Source organism: Mus musculus, chromosome 15 (assembly GCF_000001635.26).
Source record: "Mus musculus strain C57BL/6J chromosome 15, GRCm38.p6 C57BL/6J".
Lineage (NCBI taxonomy): Eukaryota > Metazoa > Chordata > Mammalia > Rodentia > Muridae > Mus > Mus musculus.
The window spans coordinates 74,840,106-74,849,114 of record NC_000081.6 but is presented as its reverse complement, the minus strand read 5'-3'; the positions used below and the strand labels follow the sequence as shown (position 1 = coordinate 74,849,114).

The 9,009-nt window shown below is 46.0% G+C and overlaps 2 protein-coding genes across 2 annotated transcripts in view; one reads left to right on the top strand and one right to left on the bottom strand.

Annotated features, from left to right (window-relative positions):
• Window positions 1-2,966: 2,966 nt before the first annotated feature.
• Window positions 2,967-9,009, bottom strand: part of Gml2 (glycosylphosphatidylinositol anchored molecule like 2) — a 27,208-nt gene continuing 21,165 nt past the window's right edge. Inside the window, exons 4-5 of the transcript XR_003951355.1 lie at window positions 3,333-3,401; window positions 2,967-3,227 (exon numbers count right to left, since the gene is read on the bottom strand). The gene's annotated coding sequence lies outside the window, so the exon portion shown is untranslated. The remainder of the gene's footprint in view (window positions 3,228-3,332; window positions 3,402-9,009) is intronic.
• The window catches only part of Cyp11b1 (cytochrome P450, family 11, subfamily b, polypeptide 1), a 6,752-nt gene continuing 5,214 nt past the window's right edge, over window positions 7,472-9,009 (top strand). Inside the window, exons 1-2 of the mRNA NM_001033229.3 lie at window positions 7,472-7,747; window positions 8,150-8,305. Coding sequence (NP_001028401.2) covers window positions 7,503-7,747; window positions 8,150-8,305 — 401 coding nt within the window. The 5' untranslated portion in view covers window positions 7,472-7,502. The remainder of the gene's footprint in view (window positions 7,748-8,149; window positions 8,306-9,009) is intronic.

The window sequence follows — 9,009 nt, the reverse complement described above, 5'->3', positions numbered from 1 at the left end:
CTTGGACTGTTCATCAGCTGGGGCTATCATCCACAAATGTTTCCTGGCCTAAGAATTTCATGAAGCAGCATAGACAGGCTACTACATTGACTGACAGGCATGTCATGTAGTAGGGGAGCAGAAACCAAAATCACTCATCTTGTCATCTGGGCACTGATCCATGGTTCCCTACACCATAGCTAAATAAAAGTCACTTCAAGCTCATACTTCTACATAGCAATCAGACCACTACACAGCTTTGAATTCACAAACGGAAGTTTAGGAAACTAAAAACACCTATAGGATCACAAGGAACCAACCAGTGGCTGTAGAGACAATCTAGAGACTGGAAGAAAAAGAAAAGCAAGCCACATGTTTTATAAGCCCTATATCCTCACGCAAGACATATACCTTCAAAAGTATCACAGCCTCCAAAGACAGCACCACAAACTGGGGACCCAGTGTTCAATCAACTCAATTAGCAAGAAAATAAATGGGAAAAGGGTTAGTAAATGGGAAAAGGGTCTGAGCAGATAGTATAGTCTTAAGACATACAAATGAGAGAGGGGACATAAAAGATGTTCAACCCTACTCGCCATCCAAACTCAACCCACTGTGAGAAACACCTGATGCTGTGAGATTGGCAAAAGGCCAGAAGCACCGAGAAGGGAGGGAGGAGGTAAGGGGAACCTCTGTACACAGTTGGTGGGAAAGCAAATTGGCACAGCCACAAGGAAGAGTGGGAGGACCTCAGAAAGCAAGCCCAGCACCCTCAGTTGTGTCCCGATCTCAGAGTTTACACTCAAAGAAAACAAAATCTTTATGTCAAAGGGAAGTCTTTCTAAATTGTAGCATCATTCACAGAGCCAAGACATGCACTCAAACTAGTCACTAGAGAAAAACAGTCCAAGACAGACAATAGGTGACATAAAGCCTTTAGCCCTAGCCCTCGGGAGGCAGAAGCAGGAGGATCTCTGTGAGTCTGAGGCCAGCCTGGTCTACAAAAGTGAGTTCCAGGACAACCGGAGCTGTTACACAAAGAAAACCTGTCTCAAGAAACCAACCAACCAACCAACCAAACTAATAAATAAAATAAAAATGGTCCTTACATAAGGGAATACTACCTACACTGAGCAAGGAAGCATAGCATTTGTGTCATATGGAAGGACCTGGAGGTTATATTAGGTGAAGCAAGTGAAGCCCAGGGAAACTAAGAGTGGGCACACAAGGAACAGGTGAGTTGAAGAAAGCTACACTTTAAAAAGCCAAAGGTAGAGGGCTAGAGAGATGGCTCACCAGTTAAAGAGCACTGACGGCTCTGCCAGAGGTCTCGAGTTCAGTTCCCAGCAACCACATGGTGGCTCAAAACCATCTGTGCTGGGATCTGATGCCCTCTTCTGGTATGTCAGAAGACAGCTACAGTGTACTCATGTACATAAAACAAATAATTTTTAAAATCACTTTTACATTTTTTACAGTCCAATCGCTACCCCATCTCAGTCCACCCACCCACAGTTCCATATCCCATTCCTCCTCCGCACTGTCTCCAAGAGGATGCCCCCACCCCAACCCTGTCGCCAGGCCTCCCCACTCCCTGGGGCTTCAAGTCTCTCAAAGGTTAGGCTCATCTTCTCTCACTGAGGCCAGATTGGGCAGTCCTCTGCTGTATATGTGTCAGGGGCCTTGGACCAGCTAGTGTATGCTGCCTGGTTGGTGGCTCAGTGTCTGAGAGATCTCAAGGGTCCGGATTAGTTGAGACTGCTGGTCTTCCTATGGGGCCGCCTTCTTCCTCAGCTTCTTCCAGCTTTTCACTAATTCAACCACAGGGGTCCTCAGTTTCTGTCCATTGGTTGGTTAGAAGCATCTGCATCTGTCTCAGTCAGCTGCTTATTGGGCCTCTCAGAGGACAGCCATGTTAGACTTCTGTCTGTAAGCACACCATAGCATCAGTAATAGTGTTGGGCCTTGGAGCCTCCCCTTGAGATGGATCCCAAATAGGGCTGGTCACTCCTTTTCCTCAGTCTTTTCTCCATTTTTGTCCCTGCAGTTCTTTTAGACAGGAACAATTCTGGGTCAGAGTTTTTGACTGTGGGATAGCAACCCCATCCCTCACTTGATGCCTTGTCTTTCTACTGGAGATAGACTCTACAAGTTTCTGCTCCCCACTGTTGAGCATTTCATATAAGGCCCCTCCCTTTGAGTTCTGAGAGCATCTCACCTCCCAGGTCTCTGGTGCATTCTGAAGGGTTCCCCCTCCCACTCCAGAGGTTTCATTCTTTCTGTCAGCCCTCAGGGCTTCTCTCTTGTTCTCCCCCTCCAATACCTGATCATGTTTCCCCTTTCCCCTCCCCTCTCTTCTCCTACCCCAGGTCCCTCCCCTCTGCCTCCCAAAAAATAAATAATTCTTTTAAAGTACTTTTGAAAAGAAACCAAAGGTAGGAAAACAGTAGTAACCATTTGTTGGGGCCCTGGGACAAGGTAACTGTTGACCAAAGGCACACACTGTTAGTCAGCAGAGAGGATCGATTCTACAGACTTACAGAATGCTAACCTGTGCTGTTTTGTATGTTGACAAATTGCCAAAAGAGCAGACTAACTTTCCATCACAAAAACAGTTGCATGTGAACTAAGTATGTGTGTTAGTCACTTCTCTTGTCACACTTTATCAGAAGATCTGATAAAAGCAACTTAAAGGAGGGGGAAATTATTTCAGTTCATGGCTTGAAAAGTGTTCTAGCTTCATTTCTGTTGCTGTGGTAAAACATTTTGACAAAAACCAAAAACCAAACTTAGGGGATATAGGTTTTATTTTAGCTTAGAATTTCAGGTTGCAGTCCATCAATGTAGGGATGTCAAGACAGAGACTTCAAGCAGCTGGTATATCCCAAAGTAAAAGAGAAACAGATGCTTACACATATTCACTTGCTCGCTTTGCTTGTGCTCATCTTGATTTCTCCACTTTTATACAGGGCAGGACTCTCTGCCTAGGTAATGGTTCTGCCCACAGTGGACTGGGCCTTCCCACATCAATGAACTTAATGAAGACATTCACCCATAGACATGTCCACAAACCACCTGAGTGCAGACAATCCCTCATTGAGATCCCCTTTACAGGTGACTCTAGATTGTGTAAAATTAACAAAGCCAACTCTCACAAGGGATACAGTTCACTGAGGTAGGGAGGGCAAAAGAGCAGGTGATTCCATGATGGCAGGAGCTTGAGGCTTGGACTATTAACCTCCTTACATCTTGATGAAACAGGAAACAGAAAACATGCATAAAACATAGATGGGTCAAGCTATAAATATTAAGGCCTTTCCTCCAGACACCCTCCTTCTCCAGTTAGGCCTTACCTCCCCAACATTCTACAACCTCCAAATCCAGAACCATGCGCTGAAGACCGAGTGTTCAAATACACAAGCCTGTGGAGACATTTCACAGTCAAACCATAGCACTCTGTCCCTGGTTCCACAAAAGCCCATAGCTCACAATTCAAAGGATTTCCAGTTCACTTTAAAAGTTCCTGTGACTTAGCAGTTGCAATGCTGTTCAAAAGCTCAAATTCTCTTCTGGGACTGAAGACCATCTCTTAACTGTGATCTCTTATATAAATAAAGCATCAAGTGGTACACTTCTCACATACAAAGGCTCAGAGTACCGTCCCTGTTCTAAAAGGGAGAAATTGGGGCTGCCCTAGTTTCGTGTCTGTTGCTGTGATAAAATAGTCTGACAAAAAGCAACTTGGGAGGGAAAATATTTGTTTGGCTTACAGTTCCAAGTTACAGTCTGTCACTGAGGGAACGGACTTTGGCTAGTCACATCATATCCACCATAAGAGCTAAAGCATATACATGATTGTTCACTTGCTTTCTCTCAGCTTGATTTCTTCACAGCTTTGGCCTCCTGCCTAGGGAATGATACTGCCCACAGAGGGCTTGATCTTTCCATATCAATAAGTTTAATTAAGACATATTCACCCACAGACATGCCCACAGGCCAACCACATGTACACAATCCCTCACTGAGACCCTCTTCTCAGGTGGTCTTAGGTAGCATCAAGTTGACTATCAAAGCTAACCACCACAGGGACACAGTTAATGAAGATCAAGCCAAAGCAGCACTGGTATTCAGCAGGACAAATATCAAATGCTTCAGTTCCATGTTTAGTTGGCATCTTTAGTTCAAGATGGCATCATTTGGGCTCAGAAGGCCTGGCAAGCCCTGCCTCTATAGGTTTGTTGATTATAGCATGCTATCTCTACCTATAGCTTTCCTTGGCAGACTTCCACATTTCTGGTATCTCCTATATCCTGAGGTCTCCACTGTAACTTAGGATTCCTCCTCACTGCTTCCTGCACAGCCCACTCAAGAGTTTAACATTGTCTTGACTCAGCAACATTCTGGAAACTTGGCACAAGCCTCTTTCACCTTCATACTGGTGCATGCTGCATGCCTACGAAATCAAAATCATGTGGATGATGCCAAAGTTCTGCTGCTAACTTGAGGTACAGCCAAGGGTCCTGTCTTATTTAGGGTTTTACTGCTGTGAATAGACACCATGACCAAAGCAATTCTTTAAGAGAACATTTAATTGGAACTAGTTTATAGGTGCAGAGGTTGAGTCCATTATCATCAAGGCAGGAACATGGCAGTGTTTTTAGGCAGACATGGTGCAGGAGGAGCTGAGAGTTCTACATCTTCAGCTGAAGGCTGCTCTAGCAGAATACTGGCTTCCAGACAGCTAGGATGAGGGTCTTAAAACCCACACCCACAGTGACACACCTACTCCAACAGGGCCACACCCAGTAGTGTCACTCCCTGGGCCAATCATACACAAACCATCTCAGGTCCCTTCTAACCCAGCTATTATAGTCTCTGAGCATCTCCCTGCATGTAACTGGAAAAACTTTTCCCTAGATGGAGCTGCTGGAGATGGATGCCCTGGAAACTCTCTGTAAAGTCCTATTCTTTTGGAATGAAAGCTTTCCAAATGAGTTTGCATTCTATCCCGAGTCTCAGAAAAGGTTGGTCTTTCAAGCTCTCGAAGTACTGAGTCTTAGCCTCTAGATGTTGTTCCTCTTCTTCAAGTGCAAGTGAGAGGCTTCTCCTTTTGTGCCCATCTCTCTAACAGGCATACCTGTTTTGACCAAACTTAACTTGTCTCCCCTATGTGCAACATTAACTCCATTTGTGCTCCTTTCTTTCACCCAAATCCAAATTTTTACATTTTTTTCTGTTTCTCTCACTATAACTCTAAGAACAGTGAGCAACCCACTCAGCCTGGATGGTAGGCTATCTTGAAATAGCTTCACTGGACAACTTAGTCTATTACTCTTGATTTGGTCACATTCAAATTTCCAAGGCCTGGGTAGAAACAGCCAGATGCTTCCTAGACTATAATACAATAGTCTCTGACTTCATTCACAGCAAAGACCTTGCTCTCCCTCCAGAGCCTCATGAGCCTGGACCTCATTGCCCTTATTCTAGAGAACATGAGACAGGTTTTCTTTTAAGATTCTGCAAGAGTGTCAGGGTAAAGAAAATGTAAAAGAAACAGGCATGAAATAGTGCTTTCTATAGTCCCTAAACTAAAATCTATTCCTACCATCTTTCCCTTCAAAAGACTGATACGACAGAGAGTTACAATCCTCCCACGCTGAACTAGCATAGCCTGATAACCAAAGTCCCTGCCTTTGTGGGACTCAAGATTCCCTCCCCCCCGCCCCCCATTTTGGACATGGGTTGAGTCATGTAGCAGACTATCTGTAACTCTCCAATCCTAAGATGAACAATTAGACAAGCAGGCACAAGCTGCTAGCTAGGGAAGTCAGGAAGCTAGTACCTCCCACTTATTTGTGATTCTCTGATGGTCTCTAACTGTACTTCACCTATGAAGCAGGTCATACAGATTCACTTCTTGTGTTAGTAGAGAGAACCCGGACACCACAGTGGTTATGATTGGACCTTTATATGGGGAGATGAGGGAAGGGATAGAGAGTCAGGTCAGAAGATAAGAGCTAACATCACTGGAACTGAAGGGGAAATTCAGGCTTCCCTTCACAAGTCTGGAGAATGGCACCATCAGAAGCTTTAAGTAGAATACGAGAGGCAGTTGTGACATACATGAGGTGGGACTGAAGGGGGAGTCTAAAAGAGAACCTTCAGAGACTCCCCCTGAGCCAAGGAAATACCAACCTCTAAAGCTTTTCAGAGTGGGAATGGGAAATAGCACTTATGAACTCTTCCAATGACCCAGCTACTGGATGAGACCACAGACTCATCTTGCAGCTCTGAGGGAGAGGGGCAGGGTTTGTGTTCATCCCATCTTTTACTGAATTTCTGTGCTCTCTCACAGCATGAACCTTCTTTCTCTTCCCCAAGGCGAGAGCCGTCAGATGCACATATTTTATCTTCTGGTGGAGCTTTGAATGATTCATCCTGACTTAAAAATCACAAGCCAGATAAGAGGGAAGGGCAGCAGTTTAATAACTGTCTTGATTTACATTTAAGTGCTGGCTCTTAAAATTTCTCAAGAAACTGTTTGCAGCAGGGCATCGCTTGATTTCTAGGAGCAGGGCAGCTACACCATCTGTGATCTAATGGAACCTGGTAGCAAGCAGCCAGGTTCACAAGTGAGTGCAGGGACAGCCAGGGTTACACAGAAAGACCTTGCCTGGAAACAACAATAACTACCACCACCATCACAAAAATCTCTTCTGTATCAGAAACATCAGAAATGTTTATGTAAATACGTATGTATACACACATGCACATACATGTGTGGGGTAGAGGTTTGACTGCGTGTGTGCCTGTGTGTGTGTGTTGTGTGTGTCTATCTGTGTGTGTCTCTATGTGTGTATGCATGCATGTGTATGTGTGTGGGCACAGGTATGTACATTTGACTATAGACTGGCTGTCTAACAAGCTCTGGTATCTGCCACTCTCAGCTTCTACAGTGCTGGGGTTAGACTCCCACACTAATGTGCCTAGCTTTTACAAGGTTCTGAGCGATCTGAACTCAGGTTCTCATACTCGACCAATTAAGTCATCCTCTCACCCCGTGGCAAATGGATTTCACTGTCAATTCTCAATTTGAAGAGAAATGAGAAAATTTAAAAGCCAACACATAACTGTAAATCAGAAGTTAGTAAACCCCATGCCCTTAATCTGGCTAGTGATTTTTAAGTCAGGATGAATCATTCAAGCTCCAAATAAGGCAAAATATGAGCATCTGATGGCTCTCACCCTGGGGAGGAGAAAGAAGGCTCAAACGACCATTGGACATTTTTTGAGTGTTCAAGTAGAGTCTGCACCTGACCTCAGCTCCCACCCAGCAGCAGGCATTGCAGAGGCAGGACCAGGGAGAAGGCCACCTCCTTCCTCTACCTTCAGCAGAGCCATCAGCACCGAATACATTTCTAGGGCAAGTCCAGGGACATATCCTCCAGTGACATTATCAGTCAGCAATCCATGTCCTTAAAACAAGATAAAAGGCCACGGACTAAACACAGGAAGAGAGGAAGATGACAATGGCTCTCAGGGTGACAACAGATGTGTGGCTGGCAAGACCCTGGCAGTGCCTGCACAGGACAAGGGCACTGGGCACCACGGCAACACTGGCCCCAAAGACCCTGCAGCCCTTTGAAGCCATACCACAGTACTCCAGGAACAAGTGGCTGAAGATGATACAGATCCTGAGGGAGCAGGGCCAAGAAAACCTACACCTGGAGATGCATCAGGTCTTCCGGGAGCTGGGGCCCATTTTCAGGTAAGGGCTTCCTTACTCATAGCCACGCACAGACAGAGCTTCCTGTCCTCTGGTTGCACAGGCTCTGCAGGGTATGAGGTGCTGCCATTCTCCAGTAGGCATCTCCAGGTATTCCATCTTTAGGAAGACAGGGAGGGAGCACAGGAGGTTATGGGCCTGACTCATGGGTTCTCCACATGTTCAGAGAAAGGCACTGCTCACTGCTGAGAGGATAGTGTGTGTGGGGGTGGGGGGGTGTTGAAGTGGAGGGGAGTCAGGCAGACACTGGGAGAGCCCTCCTGTGGGGGGAAGCAAGGGCCAGGAGAGGATGAGATGAGAGAGCACACTGGCAGGGCTGGCTTTGCAGGGAGCTCAGGTGGAGGGCATTCCACTAACAGCAGGGCTCTGTGCTTCATCCCACAGGCACAGTGTAGGGAAAACACAGATTGTGTTTGTGACGTTGCCGGAGGATGTTGAGAAGCTGTACCAGGTAGAGAGTACGCACCCTTGCCGCATGCCCTTGGAATCCTGGATAGTCCATAGAGAACTCCGTGGCCTGGGACGTGGTGTGTTCTTGCTGTGAGTGGACATAGGGAATGAGAAGGGAGGTGAGAGTGGAGTCCTGAACCCAGGATGCAGAACTGGCTGGGGTGGATGTGATGACTAATGTCTGACAAGCATGAATTGGTACCATGACATGGAAGTTTTGGGGATCTGGTGAAGAGGGAGATGGCCAAATAGCACTTGCTCTGAACATGCCTTTCCCAGTCTCCTTCCCACAGGTTATAGGGCTGCCCTAGGAAGGTGGGGATGGGAGACCCCCTGGATCAAGGTTACAGCCAGCTTCTTCCATAGCCCAATGTCTAGCAATGCTGTTTTGTTTCCCTAGGGGATGTTTTGCTCACAGAGATTTGAGGTAGACCATCCTGGGGACTTGGAGTGAAGAGTAGAAGTGAGCAGCTCTTGTGGGCTCACAATCAAACCCTGAATCAGGTGGTAAGAAAGGGGCTCCTAGAGGCTTAGGATGTGTGAGCTGAAAAGGAATTATTGCTGGGAATGAAAAAGGAAGGTTGTGCACAGCTAATTGAGACCGCACAAAGAGCAGTATTTTCTCAGTAATGGTTAAAGAAATTAGTACCTTGGAACCTTGTCTGAAATCACCTGGAAGCAAGGAAGTGCTCAACAGGCAATGGGGCAGAGCAGTACACACACATCTTGTCTCTGTATACTTGTGGTATTTGATTTGTATGCATTTGAAAGCATGACAGTGTGATGTATGCAGA